This window comes from Thalassophryne amazonica, chromosome 13, assembly GCF_902500255.1.
Source record: "Thalassophryne amazonica chromosome 13, fThaAma1.1, whole genome shotgun sequence".
NCBI lineage: Eukaryota > Metazoa > Chordata > Actinopteri > Batrachoidiformes > Batrachoididae > Thalassophryne > Thalassophryne amazonica.
The window spans coordinates 98757191-98775466 of record NC_047115.1 but is presented as its reverse complement, the minus strand read 5'-3'; the positions used below and the strand labels follow the sequence as shown (position 1 = coordinate 98775466).

General features: G+C 44.5%; 1 protein-coding gene and 1 long non-coding RNA gene across 2 annotated transcripts in view; one reads left to right on the top strand and one right to left on the bottom strand.

Moving 5' to 3' along the window:
• fbxw4 (F-box and WD repeat domain containing 4) overlaps positions 1-18276 on the bottom strand; it is a 293683-nt gene that overhangs the window by 149825 nt on the left and 125582 nt on the right. The window contains exons 8-11 of the mRNA XM_034184427.1: positions 14999-15091; positions 14323-14407; positions 496-599; positions 278-357 (exon numbers count right to left, since the gene is read on the bottom strand). Of these exons, the coding sequence (XP_034040318.1) occupies positions 278-357; positions 496-599; positions 14323-14407; positions 14999-15091 (362 nt within the window). The remainder of the gene's footprint in view (positions 1-277; positions 358-495; positions 600-14322; positions 14408-14998; positions 15092-18276) is intronic.
• On the top strand, positions 4323-9302 carry LOC117523715. The gene is made up of 3 exons (XR_004564590.1): positions 4323-4495; positions 5771-5774; positions 9290-9302. It is a non-coding gene; the product is annotated as an uncharacterized LOC117523715 (long non-coding RNA).

Sequence of the window (18276 nt, the reverse complement as noted above, 5' to 3'; positions counted from 1 at the left end):
CATTTTGAACAATTGCAAGCTGGGTTGGAAGCACAATCCCGGGGAGGAGTTCTCTGACACCCAGGACATGGTCACAACCCACTGTTAATCTCTGATATAAATGTGACTTTGAGCTGCCATAGTTACAAAGTCAAGTGGCTAAACACGTTGGTTCCAAGGCCGAAACAAACGGCTCACAAGACGCGGAAACAGACGCACACCCAAAAATAAACTAAAAGATTTTACGGGAAAACTGGATATACATTGATGTCCAGTTGAGATCTGAAGGTTTTCATACCTGGCACGCAGGATCCAGATCAGACACGCCCACAGGAGCAGCACAAAGGTCAGCCAGCTGTGGTAGGTGATGCTCCACACCTGCAAGAACAGAACAACTCAGGGCTGATCCGCTGGTCTGATCCAGTCACACAAAACACCGGAACCAGGTTCTGAACTCCTGAGCTGGGTGTCATTAGCATGGCTCTCCCAGTGTGGTGGATTATGGGTAATAGTTACCATCATGGCAATGAGGGCACAGATGTAGCTCTGCTGCATCACCACCCGCCCCAGCATGGACAGAGGGCTTTCACTCTGTTGGCCACTGGGGGCGCCACTGAGACCTGACAGGAAACACAACATGACAACACAGTCGCAACATCTGCATACTCATAGTACGCACAACTCCTACAGTACTAAATACTCACACTACAACACTATGTCACCTAAAAGCAGTATGCACAACCATTACAGTACTGAATACTCATACTGGAGTACTACAGATGCAAAAAGTTCTACAGGCAATCATTACAGTACTAAATACACTACAATAGTACAGTCACCAAAAAGCAGTATGCATAATCATGACAGTACTAAATACTCATATTGGAGTCCTATAGTCACCAACAAGTGTTACACACAATCATTACAGTACTAAATACTCATGTTGGAGTACTACAGTCACCAAAAAGTACTACACACAATAACTACAGAACTGAATACTCATACTGGAGTACTATAGTTAGCAACAAGCAGAACACACAATCATTACAGTACTAAATACTCATATTGGAGTACAACAGTCACCAAAAAGTACTACACACAATAACTACAGAACTGAATACTCATACTGGAGTACTATAGTTAGCAACAAGCAGAACACACAATCATTACAGTACTAAATACTCATATTGGAGTACAACAGTCACCAACAAGTGTTACACACAATAACTACAGAACTGAATACTCATACTGGAGTACTATAGTTAGCAACAAACAGAACACACAATCATTACAGTACCAAACACTCACACTAGAGTACTATAGTTGCGATGGTGTAGTAAATAGTTGAAGTACGGGGTGCGTGGACAAACACAGAGTCCTTTTGGTATGCAATGGTGTGAAATATGCTTTCTTTTCCAAGAGCATAGAGACCGACAGGCAGAGACTCACCCTGTGAGACGTACTTCATTTATGTCATATCACCAGGAAAGGTAGACAAAAGTTGCAGTACAAAAATACTTGCGAGTGTTCCGTTGAGCATGATGCAGAAACACAGTGCATCCAGAAAGTATTCATAGCGCTTCACTTTTTCCACATTTTGTTATGTTACAGCCTTATTCCAAAATGGATGGAATTCATTTTTTTCCCCCATCAACATTCTACGCCAGGGGTGTCCAAGTTCGGTCCTCAAGAGCCACCTTCCTGACACTCTTAGTTGTCTCCCTGCTCCAACACACCTGAATCCAATGAAAGGCTCATTAAAAGCCTACTAACGAGTCTTTCATTGGATTCAGGTGTGTTGGAGCAGGGAGACAACTAAGAGTGTCAGGAAGGTGGCTCTCGAGGACCGAACTTGGCCACCCCTGGTCTACACACAACACCCCATAATGATAATGTGAAAAAGTTTGGGATTTTTACAAAAATAAGCATCCATGGACAGGGTGAGATGCTAAATATCTGGGAAATATTTCAGAATAGAGCCAGCTGAGGTGGTATGGGCACCTGGTGAGGATGCCCTCTGGTTGTCTCCCTGGGGAACAGCCAGGATGCACTATAGCAGGGGTAGGCAACCTGTTCCAGAAAGAGCCATGAGGGTGCAGGTTTTCTTTGCAGCCACTGACTCCACCAGGTGATTTTACTGATTAATATCACTTTGAGCAGATGGAATCAGTTAATCAGTGAAATCACCTGGTGGAGTCAGCGGCTGCAAAGAAAACCTGCACCCTCATGGCTCTTTCTGGAACAGGTTGCCTACCCCTGCACTATAGGGATTCTACAGCGCATCTGGAAAGTATTCACAGAACTTCACTTTTTCTACATTTTGTTATGTTACAGTCTTATTCCAAAATGGATGAAAAGCTTTTTTTCCCTCAAAATTCTACATACAATAACCCCATAATGACATTGTGAAAATGTTTTTTTTAATTTTTTTTTTTTTTAGATATTTGCAAATTTATAAAAAAAAAAAAAAAAAAAAAAAAAGAAATCACACGTACATAAATATTCAGTCTTTGCCATGAAGTTCAAAATTCAGCTCAGGTGCCTCCTGTTTCCACTGATCATCCTTATGTTTCTGCAGCTTAACTGGAGTCCACCTGGGGTAAATTGAGTTGATTGGACATGATTTCCAAAGACACACACCTGTCTACATATAAGGTCCCACAGTTGACAGTCAGAGCACAAACCAAGCATGAAGTCAAAGGAATTGTCTGTAGACCTCAGAGACAGGATTGTCTGGAGACACAAATCTGGGGAAGGGTACAGAAACATTTCTGCTGCTTTGAAGGTCCCAATGAGCACAGTGGCCTCCATCATCTGTAAATGGAGGAAGTTCAGATCCACCAGGACTCTTCCTAGAGCTGGACGCCCGTCTAAACTGAGCGATCGGGGGCAAAGGACCTTAGTCGGTGAGGTGACCAAGAACACAATGGTCACTCTGTCAGAGCTCCAGCATTCCTCTGTGGAGAGAGGAGAACCTTCCAGAAGGACAACCATCTCTGCAGCAATCCACCAATCAGGCCTGTATGGTAGAGTGACCAGACAGAAGCCACTCCTTAGTAAAAGGGACATGGCAGCCAACCTGGAGTTTGACAAAAGGCACCTGAAGGACACTCAGACCAGGAGAAACAAAATTCTCTGGTCTGATGAGACAAAGATTGAACTCTTTGGTGTCATGTTTGGAAGAAACCAGGCACCATCCCTACAGTGAAGCATGGTGGTGGCAGCATCATGCTGTGGGGATGTTTTTCAGCAGCAGGGACTGGGGCACTAGTCGGGATCTTCACTTCACTTAATTTCACTTTATTTGTGTCCCCCATGGGGCAATTAGTTTTGCAGCTTGAGAATACATTAAAAACACATGACACACAGAACACATATCAGTACCATGGTGCAGCATCACAAACAATTACACAGTCCAAACATTAAAAAATACAGTCCATTATACATTAATGCTTCCACAGTTTTAACTCCTTCCTTGGATTGAGGGAAAGATGAATGCAGCAATGTACAGAGACATCCTGGATGAAAACCTGCTCCAGAGCACTCTTGACCTCAGACTGGGGCGACAGTTCATCTTATAGCAGGACAATGACCCTAAGCACACAGCCAAGATATCAAAGGAGTGGCTTCAGGACAACTCTGTGAATGTCCTTGAGTGGTCCAGCCAGAGCCCAGACCTGAATCTGACTGAACATCTCTAAAGAGATCTGAAAATGTCTGTGCACCGACGCTCCCCATCCAACCTGATGGAGCTTGAGAGGTGCTGCAAAGAGGAAAGGACCAAACTGCCCAAAGATAGGTGCACCAAGCTTGTGGCATCATATACAAGAAGACTTGAGGCTGGAATTGCTGCCAAGCGTGCATCAACAAAGTATTGAGCAAAGGCTAAATTTGCAAAAAATAAAAAGTTGTCATTATGGGGTGTTGTGAGTAGAATTTGTTTTTAGGGAAAAAATGAATTTCATCCATTTTGACTGTAACATAACACAACATAACCCATCCTAGGTGATGGGTCAGACTAAGGGTAGTTCAGAAGCTCCCATGACCAGTACAAAATCAAGGACCGAGACGTCGCCTGGTATGGTGGAGCCGGGGCCCCACCCTGGAGCCAGGTCTGGGGTTGGGGCTCACGCGTGAGTGCCTGGTGGTCGGGCCTTAGCCCACAGGGCCCGGCCGGGCTCAGCCCGAAAGAGCAACGTGGGCCCACCCTCCTGTGGATTCACCACCTGCAGAGGGGGCCATGGGGGTTGGGTGCAGAGAGGACTGGATAGCAGTCGAGGGCGGGTGGCCCGGCGGCCCGATCCGCGCTCACAGCCCCTGGCTGTTAGGTCGTGGAATGTAGTGTTGGGTGGTATACCGGTTCATAGCGAATACCGGTGTTTTTTTTTTATATGATATGAATTTTAGAAATACCTCCATACCGGTGAATGCGTTGCGCAGAGCGGCGGAACGCCGTGCCCGCAGGGCATTGTTTGAGTGGGGACAGTTTAGCGGTTGCACCAAACAAGCAGCATGAGTACAGCCCATGAAGAGTGAACGGATGTTTAGCAGTGAGCATAATGGCAAAACAGGGGGAAAGTTCTGAAACTGAACAACCAGAACGAGAAACTGAAACGAGGAGCTGTGTCCATTGTTTGGAAGTACTTTGGTTTAAAAAGTCCGACGTCGACCAAACTACAATACTATGCAAATGCTGTCGCGCTAAAGTTGTAGCAGAAGGAGGAAACACGAGCATTTACTCCACCACCTCAGCCGCAAACATGTCCTGGAATATCAGGACTGTAAACTACGAGCTTCGTCCTCCTCGTCTGCAGGTAAAGTTACTGCGGGAGAAAAGACGAGTCAGACGTCGCTAAAAGACACGTTTGCCAGGGGGACTGTCTATGATTAAAAAAAAGCAAGCGATGGAACGACATCACAAACGCTATCACCATCCACAAAGCCAAAGACATGGTAACGCTTAGTACTGTTGAAAAAGACGGTTTCAGGGAGATGATTGAAAAGCTGGATTCCAGATATGTGTTACCAAGTCGAAAATACTTCAGTCAAACAGCCATCCCCAACTTGTACCAAAAGCACAGAGCCAAGCTCGAAGCAGACGTGGCTACAGTTCCCTATTTCTCAACGACGACTGATTTATAGTCCAGTCGCAGCATGGAACCATATCTAAGTCTGACTGTTCATTTTATAAGTGACGACTGGGTGTTGCATAGTCATTGTCTGCAAACAAGCTATTTCCCCGATGACCACACCGGCGAGTTACTCGCATCAGGCATGCAAGACGCACTTGAGTCCTGGGGACTTTCTGAGAAAAAACTTGTGGCCATAACAACGGACAGTGGAGACAACATTATGAAGGCTGTCGAGCTGAATAAGTGGACAAGACTCCAATACTTTGGGCACAGACTTCACCTAGCCATTGGTAAGCACCAGGTTTTTTTTATTAATTGTTGGGGAAATTGTTAGTTCTTTAAAAGTTATAGGAGTATTTGGGGGTTATACATTTTATTAATCTGTAATTAATTTAAAATCTGCAATTCTTTAAATATTAGTGTGAGCAAACTAACATTCTCTTTGCTGTTTTACAGAGAGAGGTGTGAAAGATGACCGCATACAACGCGCTGTTGGAGTCTGCAAAAAAATTGTGACAGCCTTTTCATACTCTTGGAAAAAAAGGAGGGACCTTGCCATGGCTCAGGATGAACTGGGTCTACCAAAACGCATGCTTACAACTGAGACGCCCACCAGGTGGGGATCACGTCAGAGGATGATACAAAGAGTACCTGAACAGGAGAGTGCCATCAGTCAGGTTCTAAAAGCTGACAGAAAATCAAGGCACTTGGTCATCAGTTGGCAAGATATGGATGTCCTGGAAACTGTCAACAAGGTGTGTGGATATTTTTTCCTTTGTTATATGCTCTTTTTCTATTCATTTCCTTTAATCTGCAATGGATGCACTTACATTTTATTGCTATTGGGATAAATAACAAAAATAAATCTCTTTCTTTCTCTCTCCTTCTGTCAGGTGTTGAGCCCACTCCAGGACTTCACTGATGCCTCGTCTGGAGAGCAGTACGTCAGCGTGTCCTACGTCAAGCCAGTGCTTCATCTGTTCAACACCACCATTCTTGCTGAGGAAAACAACAATACTGAACTGACCAAGGATGTGAAGAGAAACATTCTAGCCTACTTGAATGAAAAATACTCAGATCCAGACACAGATGACCTGCTTGATATTGCATCTTTCCTTGATCCACAATTCAGAACTACCTACATAAATCAAGAAAAGGTCGAACGTATCATTTCTAGAGCAGATGAAGAAATAAAGTCACTAAAGGATCAACAGCAAGACCCTCTCTCAGAGCCCTCTGATGTAGCAGCGGGACCTTCTGGTGCAGCAGCAGCAGGCCCTGTTGCTCCACCTGAGGATAAAAGAAAAAAGGCTCTGTCCAGCTTTTTCAAAAAGCAGAGCACCAGCAGCATGGGCTGCAGTGGAGAAACACTTTCAGAGGAGGAAAGCATCATGCAGACCACAGCGGTTGACAGTGATGCAGACCCTTTGGAGTGGTGGCGATGCCTTCAGGCAAATTTCCCCCGTGTTGCAAAACTAGTTCAAAGGTATTTATGTATACCTGCCACAAGTGCTCCATCTGAAAGAGTGTTCAGTACTGGTGGCAATATTGTCACGTGCCACAAAGCTGCACTCAAACCAGATGTTGTAGACCGTCTGGTTTTCCTTGCTCAAAATTTGTAATAGCTGAGAATGTGCCAAATTTATGGAGCTTGTCCATAATGTTGAAATGTGTTCACTGTTAATATTGTTTCTATGTTAAATGATAATCCTGCAAGCCAGGTTGCACTTTTGATACTTACTTTGTACTGTGGGCTTGAGCAATATACTAATGCTAGTTACATACATTAAAAGTTTTAGTTTGCTATTTATTTGTGTAAATGTGTGTACCAGTATACCTCATCTTGGAAGTCCATGAATCCATATAGATGCAAGTTGCCTTAGTGAAATTTAAGTTGTTCAAGAAGTCTTAAATTTAAACTTTGTTTTTATATTTTTAATACTTCATTCATTCATTTCCTTTATTTACCCAGGTAAAAAACTCATTGAGATTGACATCTCTTTTCCAAGAGTGACCTGGCCAACCTGGCACTTGAATACCAGGTTGGGCTTAAAGCAAGCTGCACACCTTTTCTGTTTACGTTATTTATTTATTTATGGATGACTCCTTACTGAATGTTCAGGGAATACAGAAGTTTTACTTCAGTTACTCTGGAGTTACTAAGTTTACTTTGGAGTTACATGAGTCGTCTGTATTTTGACTACAACAATCAAGCATTCTGATTCCTCTTCATTAATACTAGTGTGGACATTCATTTTCCTACAATATTCACTCCTCATAACAGTAGAATACGTCATTCCAAGCCATTTTATTGCCGTAATTATTCTCTAAATCATTAGAAAATAAGGCAAACACCCAGTTGTGCTTGAAAAGAAAAAATACTGTCAAATACCGTGAAACCGATATCATTTAGAAAAATACCGTGATATACATTTTTGGTCATACCGCCCAGCACTAATGTCACTGGAATGTCACCTCGCTGGGGGGAAGGAGCCTGAGCTTGTGAGGGAGGTTGAGAGATACCAACTGGAGATAGTTGGGTTCACCTCCACGCACAGCTTGGGCTCTGGTACCCAACTCCTGGAGAGGAGCTGGACGCTGCACTTTTCTGGCGTTGCCCACGGGGAGAGGCGGAGAGCTGGGGTAGCATTGCTTATTGCTCCCCAGCTCAGTCGCCATGTGTTGGAGTTCACTCCGGTGAACAAGAGGGTCGTGTCCCTACGCCTTCGGGTCGGGGACAGGTCTGTCACTGTTGTCTCGGCCTACGGCCCGAGCGGCAGTGCAGAGTACCTGACCTTCTTGGAGTCCCTGGAAGGGGTACTAGATAGTGCTCTGACTGGTGGTGAGTTGGATCCGCTGGGAGGGGAGGAAGCCGGTCAGACCTGGCAGGCCCAAATGTATCGTGAGGGTCTGCTGGGAACGACTGGCAGAACCCTGTGTCAGCAAGGTCTTCAACTCCCACCTCCAGGAGAGCTTCTCCCAGATCCAGGGGGAGGTTGGAGACATGGAGTCTGAGTGGACCATGTTCTCCACCTCCACTGTCGATGCGGCCGATCGTAGCTGTGGTCACAAGGTCTCTGGTACCTGTCGCGGCGGCAATCCCCAAACCCGGTGGTGGATGCCGGAAGTAAGGGATGCCGTCAAACTGAAGAAGGAGTCCTACTTGCCTTTGTCGGTAACTGGGACCCCGGAGGCAGCTGACAGGTACTGGCAGGCCAAGCTGCAGCCTGTGCGGTCACAGAGGCAAAAACTCGGGTCTGAAAGGAGTTCAGGGAGGCCATGGAGGAGGACTATCGGTCGGCCTCGAAGAAATTCTGGCAAACCGTCCGACGCCTCAGGAGGCAGAAGCAGCTCTCCACCAGCACTGTCTACGGTGCGGGTGGGGAGCTGCTGACCCTGACTGGGGATGTTGTCGGGCGGTGGAAGGAATACTTCGAGGATCTCCTCAATCCCATCGTCACGTCTTCCGAAGAGGAAGCAGAGACTGGGGACTCAGAGGCAGACTCATCCATCACCCAGGCCGAAGTCACTGAGGGGGTTAGAAAGCTCCTCGGTGGCAAGGCTCCTGGGGTGGATGAAATCCATCCTGAGTACCTTAAGTCTCTGGATGTTGTGGGACTGTCTTGGTTGACAGGCCTCTGCAACATCGCGTGGCGGTTGGGGACAGTGCCTCTGGACTGGCAGACCAGGGTGGTGGTCCCTCTGTTTAAGTAGGGGGACCAGAGGGTGTGTTCCAACTATAGGGGGATCACACTCCTCAGCCTCCCCGGTAAGGTCTATTCCAGAGTACTGGAGAGGAGAATTCGAACAATAGTCAAACCTCGCATTCAGGAGGAGCAGTGTGGTTTTTGTCCTGGTCACGGCACAATGGACCAGCTCTACACGCTCCATCGGGTGCTCAAGGGTTCATGGGAGTTCACCCAACCAGTCCAGATGTGCTTTGTGGATCTGGAGAAGGCGTTCGACTGTGTCCCTCGGGGCACCCTGTGGGGGGTGCTCCGGGAGTATGGGGCCCGGGGTCCTTTGCTAAGGGCTATCCGGTCCCTATACAACCACAGCAGGAGCTTGGTTCGCATTGCCAGTAGTAAGTCAAACCTGTTTCCAGTGCACGTTGGCCTCCGCTAGGGCTGCCCTTTGTCACCAGTTCTGTTCATTATCTTTATGGACAGAATTTCTAGGCACAGCCTGGGTGTAGAGGGGTCTGGTTTGGGAACCACAGAATCTCATCTCTGCTGTTTGCGGACGATGTGGTTCTGCTGGCTTCGTCAAATGAGGACCTTCAGCGTGCACTGGGGCGGTTTGCAGCTGAGTGTGAAGCGTCCGGGATGAAAATCAGCACCTCCAAATCAAGAGCAGAGGAACATCATCCCTGCACTGGTGATGGCACCGGCCTTGTTCAAAACTCTAAAACATGGAGATGAGTGAGTGACTGTCATTTGGAAACACAGTCTGCTGCAGCAGACCTGACACACTGCACAGCTTTCAACCGAAACACACACAACCAAGTCCACCTGGTCATCAAAATGAGGAGCTACAATACCAGGAAAATCTGTAGAAGACACAGTTTGACATACAGAGTTACAGCCTGTAGTAGTGATACAGCCACCAATCCTGTCACAGCGGATGACTAAAGGGCAGCAGACCAAACTGGAACAATTGCAATGAAATTTAAGCTGCCTGAATATCATCTTCCACTTCCTGTTTCTCTGCTCATGTGCATAGTGCCAAATGGTACAACACATGAAACACACGGCATGGACCAGACGAGAGCGTGTGCATTTACAACAGGTAGCATTTCACCTGCGTCACTGCTCACTCTGTCCACCTTATTTGTCTTTTTAAAAATAAGCCTCAATCGCCTACAGGAGAAGCCTTAACCGCATGCAGGAGGAGCCATAACTCCCTACAGGAGGAGCCTTAACCGCCTACAGGAGAAACCTTAACCGCCTACAGGAGGGGCCATAACCGCCTACAGGAGAAGCCTTAACCGCCTACAGGAGGGGCCATAACCGCCTACAGGAGAAACCTTAACCGCCTACAGGAGGAGCCTTAACCGCCTACAGGAGGAGCCTTAACCGCCTACAGGAGAAACCTTAACCGCCTACAGGAGAAACCTTAACCGCCTACAGGAGGGGACATAACCGCCTACAGGAGGAGCCTTAACCGCCTACAGGAGGGGCCTTAACCGCCTACAGGAGGGGCCTTAACCGCCTACAGGAGGGGGCCATAACCGCCTACAGGAGGGGCCATAACCGCCTACAGGAGGAGCCTTAACTGCCTACAGGAGGGACCATAACCGCCTACAGGAGGGACCATAACCGCCTACAGGAGGAGCCTTAACCGCCTACAGTAAGCCCCCTTAACCGCCTACAGGGGGAGCCTTAACCGCCTACAGGAGGGGCCATAACCGCCTACAGGAGGGGCCATAACCGCCTACAGGAGAAACCTTAACCGCCTACAGGAGGAGCCTTAACCGCCTACAGGAGGAGCCTTAACCGCCTACAGGAGGGGACATAACCGCCTACAGGAGGAGCCTTAACCGCCTACAGGAGGGGCCTTAACCGCCTACAGGAGGGGCCTTAACCGCCTACAGGAGGGGGCCATAACCGCCTACAGGAGGGGCCATAACCGCCTACAGGAGGAGCCTTAACTGCCTACAGGAGGGACCATAACCGCCTACAGGAGGGACCATAACCGCCTACAGGAGGAGCCTTAACCGCCTACAGTAAGCCCCCTTAACTGCCTACAGGGGGAGCCTTAACCGCCTACAGGAGGGGCCAAAACCGCCTACAGGAGGGGCCATAACCGCCTACAGGAGGGGCCATAACCGCCTACAGGAGGGGCCATAACCGCCTACAGGAGGAGCCTTAACCGCCTACAGGAGGAGCCTTAACCGCCTACAGGAGGGGCCTTAACCGCCTACAGGAGGGGCCTTAACCGCCTACAGGAGGGGCCTTAACCGCCTACAGGAGGGGGCCATAACCGCCTACAGGAGGGGCCATAACCGCCTACAGGAGGAGCCTTAACTGCCTACAGGAGGGACCATAACCGCCTACAGGAGGGACCATAACCGCCTACAGGAGGAGCCTTAACCGCCTACAGTAAGCCCCCTTAACCGCCTACAGAGGGAGCCTTAACCGCCTACAGGAGGGGCCATAACCGCCTACAGGAGGGGCCATAACCGCCTACAGGAGGGGCCATAACCGCCTACAGGAGGGGCCATAACCGCCTACAGGAGGAGCCTTAACCACCTACAGTAAGCCCCCTTAACTGCCTACAGGAGGAGCCATAACCACCTTGTAGCGCGATGGCCTTGATTAGACCTGATTAAATAAAATATATTAATCCTCTCTCAACCACAAAAACCCACTGGATGCAGAGACTGCATTTCCACCTCAGTGGAGAAATTCCTAAGTCATCTGTAGATCTTCAGATAAGTTTTGGAGACATCACCCCATGGTCTAACACTGCCTTCCAGAGAAAAACAAGGTTGTAATTCGTGAACTACATGACATGATAATGGCTTAACGTCAGAATCTGAGCTTCTCCAGCACAGGAGAACCCAAAACTTTTATGGTCAAGATAAGACAGGACCTCTCCTCATCCAGGGGGGGACCCCTTCCTCCATGATAACACGTGGCCATAAATCGTTGATTCTTCACTTTTATCTTGAGTAAAGCAAAGAGAAGACCTTTGGTTTGAAATAAGAATTTACATCAGTATGTCTCTCATTTATATCTAAAGACTTATAATGTTGCTGCATTTATTATTCAAACGAAATGCTTTGCATGTAGTCATTCCATTTATTGATGTGCTCATGTTAACTGATGTGTGTGTGTGTGTGACCTTTCTGCAGTATCTAAAAGGCTGATGTTGAAGTACTCTGTTTATCCAAAGATGTGTTTAAATGTCTCGTAATAATGTGTTCATTTGGGTGCCTTAGAACAAAAAGCATTTCAAATTAATTAATGTGTCTAAATAGTTGAATCATTTCTGCCTGCTCTAAGACATGAAGTGTCTGAGATTAAACACACCCTCAATGGGCAGAGTTTGGTGACGTAAGTCCCCCTTTAAACGTTAGAACAGAGTCTTCTCTGCCCCTCGCTCTGCCTCTGTTTTCCCTCTGCTCCTGCTCTCTTTTCCTCTCTCTTTTGCTTAACGCTTAATTCTATTTTGGGCCAAGAGCCATTGCTAAGCTAAGCTACCACGTGGCATTCATTCATTCATTCATTCTTTACCTTTGGGACAAACTCAAAGTTTAACCTGACGCTTTTAAGGTGCGTCAAGCTTTTGAATTTATAAGAGAACTTCCGAGCTGAGCTTTTCAAATTAAGAGCGAATTTACAGAAAAAGTGACTTTTCCTTTTTCATTCAATTTTCAACGCTCTTATTAAAGTTTAATTTTTTCTAAAGTCACAAAGACTTTAATTTGTTTCCAACCATTTTGAAAGCTACTAAGAACCATTTTCAACAAACACTTTCCACCTCTGGGTCACTGCAAGCTGACAACTTCGCTGATTCCACACCTGACTGCAGCAGACGGTGAAACCAGCCGACACCAGCCCTGGGATCACACCGGGGACACCTCTGAGTGAACCCCTCCGACCCAGGTGAGCTCACGCTGCCCGATATCGACAACGGACGGAACCAGCCCTCCAACAGCAGCTAATCGACCCAGTCCAGGTTCCATGAAGGAGGTTTGTTGTCAGTGGGTACAGGTGGCTCCTCATCTCCTTTTTCTTTAAAGACATTCTTGTAATAATTTTCTTCATAATTGGCTTCACAATTCATCACTAAATTTCAATCAGATTAATTTACATAAAGTTTTAAGCTTCACCTCTTTCTTCCAACATCTCATGAGTGAGTAAGAAAATTGTTTCCCTGAATGAACATATTTTTCATCACTGTCAACCGTATTGAAGAATTCATGATTTTCAGATCAGTGATTGATTAAACCAAATCGAGACTAATTAATTAATTTGAGACTGATAAATTAATGTTTAAATTATGGTACTTATGTCATATAAAAAAATAATAAGTGGTGCCCCATTAATGCTTAAATAATAAGTATTAAACCCTAAATCAATTATTTTGGTGACCCATTATTTTGGGGCCTAATCCAGTCTAATTCAATTTGGGAGTTTAATTACTTATTCACTACAACTAAATGCTACATATAATTGGTCCCCGTAATGAGGCCTGAATATATGTAAAGTGTCTCCACTCAAATCACCAATAATCATTACTTTCTGCATTTTATCGGTGCTCCATGTGAGCGCGATTCAGCAAATTATTAATAAATGTATTCCAATAAATTTATTAATATTCGTTACAGTTTTATTGGTGCCTCCGTGTGAGGTTTGACCCATATTCGTTACATTTTATTGGTGCACCCCTGGGGAGGCATTAATATTCACTACAATTTTTACTGGTGCCCGTGTGTGAGGCTTTATTATTAATATTCACTACTGCCTACAGGAGGAGCCTTAACTGCCTACAGGAGGAGCCTTAACTGCCTACAGGAGGAGCCTTACCCACTTGATTGCCAGTAAAATCCCTGTTTACAAATCCCATTTTAAATCACCTTACGTGTCTGGTTCTGTGCCTTTGTATGTATTTCAATTCAAATGGTGTGCTTCATTTTTTATTTATTTTTACCAAAGAAAGCCTTCAACCTGGTAACTACTCTTCACCCGGATGTAGATGAGTACCCCTGCTAGAAGACATAAACTGAAGTTACAACAGGGACAATGAATGAGAGTAACCATCAACCTAATCCTAATCCTCAGATTAATCCAAACACTGCTCTCAGTTCCCACTGGACTCTACTGGTCTGGATTTTCTTCATGTTTAAACGGTGCGGTGAGGAGAACCGTCCTCTGCTTTCAAACCTTTGTCAGTCTCTCAAATCCCAAACCTTAAGCAGCAACTCAAAGCTTTCCCCCTGTTTCACGTGGACAGAAGCTGCTGGATTTTAAACGTGAAACCACATAATGAGAGCGTTTCCTCAATCTGTCATCTCAAAGATACCGTCAAGAAGAGCAAACAAGAGCTGGATCAGAGTCCTGAAAACAGCTAAACAGAGGAAACGTAACCTCAGCAAATACTCAAAGGTGCTGATTTTAAAATGTCATCTTTCATCCTGAACTCAGTTCTTTCTATGAATTCTCTTTCTACATCATTTCTCTGAAGTCGGTGTAGACTGTGGTACCGAGATCAGGTGGATCAGGTGGTCCAGGTGGACTCTCTCCAGCTGCTGCTTGGCTGCTTTCTGTTCCCACAGACAGGAGGGTGACCTGCCACACACACACACACACACACACACACACACCATAGTGAGACACACAAACAGCATTAAAAAACAACGATGTTCCAGCATCGCCCCCTAGCTGCTGCTGCCTGTAAGACTTCAACCATCAAATGTTTCAGCAGTAAACGTGGAAAATCATTTCCAACAACATTCCTGAAAATCTGTTCATCAGTTAGTGGGATATGACAGTGGATGTTCTGTTTCCTTAAATTTGACCTTTTGGACAATTCTCTGTCCCGACAGTTGTCCTTCTTCATGCTTCATACAAACGTCAACCTTCCGCTCGGCGTGTATGAAACAGTTTGGTGTGAATCACTTTTAATTTCAGAGACACTGAGCTTCTTAAAAAAGGTTAAACATATTTTTAAAAGTCCCAGAGCTTCATAAGTCATCATGTTTGAGCTTTGTGCCACATTTGTGACTTTTACAGCCGTTCTGACGTGTTTAACATCGAACTGTGTTTGTCTGAAGTTGCAAATCTGAGACATCATGACCTGATGGATTTTTATTTATAAAATAATGATGTCACAACATACACACACAAAGATCGACCAAAATTGATTTAGTGTTTATTTACCTGTGTGTCATCATCACAGGTGTCTTTGCGCGGGGACCAGGACCTCAATTCAAACATTTCCTTCTGTGGGCCATCTCTGTCCTCCTGCTTCTCCTGTTAAACACAACATATCAAACAAAAGTCATGAATCTCACAAGTCCAAAAACAAAACAATTTGGAAATGACAACACTCAGGCAATGTTATTACTGCAGCTCAAACGTCATTATAACACGATCACATCAGACACACATTAAAACATCATCAAAACACAGATCAGATCTCAGACACGCCTTCAAACATCATAACACGATCACATCAGACACACGTTAAAACATCATCAAAACACAGATCAGATCTCAGACACGCCTTCAAACATCATAACACGATCACATCAGACACACGTTAAAACATCATCAAAACACAGATCAGATCTCAGACACGCCTTCAAACATTATAACACGATCACATCAGACACACGTTAAAACATCATCAAAACACAGATCAGATCTCAGACACACATTCAAACATCATAACACGATCACATCAGACACACGTTAAAACATCATCAAAACACAGATCAGATCTCAGACACACATTCAAACATCATAACACGATCACATCAGACACACGTTAAAACATCATCAAAACACAGATCAGATCTCAGACACGCCTTCAAACATTATAACACGATCACATCAGACACACGTTAAAACATCATCAAAACACAGATCAGATCTCAGACACGCCTTCAAACATCATAACACGATCACATCAGACACACGTTAAAACATCATCAAAACACAGATCAGATCTCAGACACACATTCAAACGTCATTATAACACGATCACATCAGACACACGTTAAAACATCATCAAAACACAAATCAGATCTCAGACACACATTCAAACATTATAACACGATCACATCAGACACACGTTAAAACATCATCAAAACACAGATCAGATCTCAGACACACATTCAAACATCATAACACGATCACATCAGACACACGTTAAAACATCATCAAAACACAGATCAGATCTCAGACACGCCTTCAAACATTATAACACGATCACATCAGACACACGTTAAAACATCATCAAAACACAGATCAGATCTCAGACACGCCTTCAAACATCATAACACGATCACATCAGACACACGTTAAAACATCATCAAAACACAGATCAGATCTCAGACACACATTCAAACATCATAACACGATCACATCAGACACACGTTAAAACATCATCAAAACACAGATCAGATCTCAGACACACATTCAAACATCATAACACGATCACATCAGACACACGTTAAAACATCATCAAAACACAGATCAGATCTCAGACACACATTCAAACATCATAACACGATCACATCAGACACACGTTAAAACATCATCAAAACACAGATCAGATCTCAGACACACATTCAAACATCATAACACGATCACATCAGACACACGTTAAAACATCATCAAAACACAGATCAGATCTCAGACACGCCTTCAAACATCATAACACGATCACATCAGACACACGTTAAAACATCATCAAAACACAGATCAGATCTCAGACACACATTCAAACGTCATTATAACACGATCACATCAGACACACGTTAAAACATCATCAAAACACAAATCAGATCTCAGACACACATTCAAACATTATAACACGATCACATCAGACACACGTTAAAACATCATCAAAACACAGATCAGATCTCAGACACACATTCAAACATCATAACACGATCACATCAGACACACGTTAAAACATCATCAAAACACAGATCAGATCTCAGACACGCCTTCAAACATTATAACACGATCACATCAGACACACGTTAAAACATCATCAAAACACAGATCAGATCTCAGACACACATTCAAACGTCATTATAACACGATCACATCAGACACACGTTAAAACATCATCAAAACACAAATCAGATCTCAGACACGCATTCAAACATTATAACACGATCACATCAGACACACGTTAAAACATCATCAAAACACAGATCAGATCTCAGACACGCCTTCAAACATTATAACACGATCACATCAGACACACGTTAAAACATCATCAAAACACAGATCAGATCTCAGACACACATTCAAACATCATAACACGATCACATCAGACACACGTTAAAACATCATCAAAACACAGATCAGATCTCAGACACACATTCAAACGTCATTATAACACGATCACATCAGACACACGTTAAAACATCATCAAAACACAGATCAGATCTCAGACACGCCTTCAAACATCATAACACGATCACATCAGACACACGTTAAAACATCATCAAAACACAGATCAGATCTCAGACACGCCTTCAAACATCATAACACGATCACATCAGACACACGTTAAAACATCATCAAAACACAGATCAGATCTCAGACACGCCTTCAAACATTATAACACGATCACATCAGACACACGTTAAAACATCATCAAAACACAGATCAGATCTCAGACACAGCCTTCAAACATCATAACACGATCACATCAGACACACGTTAAAACATCATCAAAACACAGATCAGATCTCAGACACACATTCAAACGTCATTATAACACGATCACATCAGACACACGTTAAAACATCATCAAAACACAGATCAGATCTCAGACACGCCTTCAAACATCATAACACGATCACATCAGACACACGTTAAAACATCATCAAAACACAGATCAGATCTCAGACACGCCTTCAAACATTATAACACGATCACATCAGACACACGTTAAATCAACATCAAAACACAGATCAGATCTCAGACACGCCTTCAAACATCATAACACGATCACATCAGACACACGTTAAATCAACATCAAAACACAGATCAGATCTCAGACACGCCTTCAAACATCATAACACGATCACATCAGACACACGTTAAAACATCATCAAAACACAGATCAGATCTCAGACACACATTCAAACATTATAACACGATCACATCAGACACACGTTAAAACATCATCAAAACACAGATCAGATCTCAGACACGCCTTCAAACATTATAACACGATCACATCAGACACACGTTAAAACATCATCAAAACACAGATCAGATCTCAGACACACATTCAAACATCATAACACGATCACATCAGACACACGTTAAAACATCATCAAAACACAGATCAGATCTCAGACACGCATTCAAACATCATTAACACGATCACATCAGACACACGTTAAAACATCATCAAAACACAGATCAGATCTCAGACACGCCTTCAAACATCATAACACGATCACATC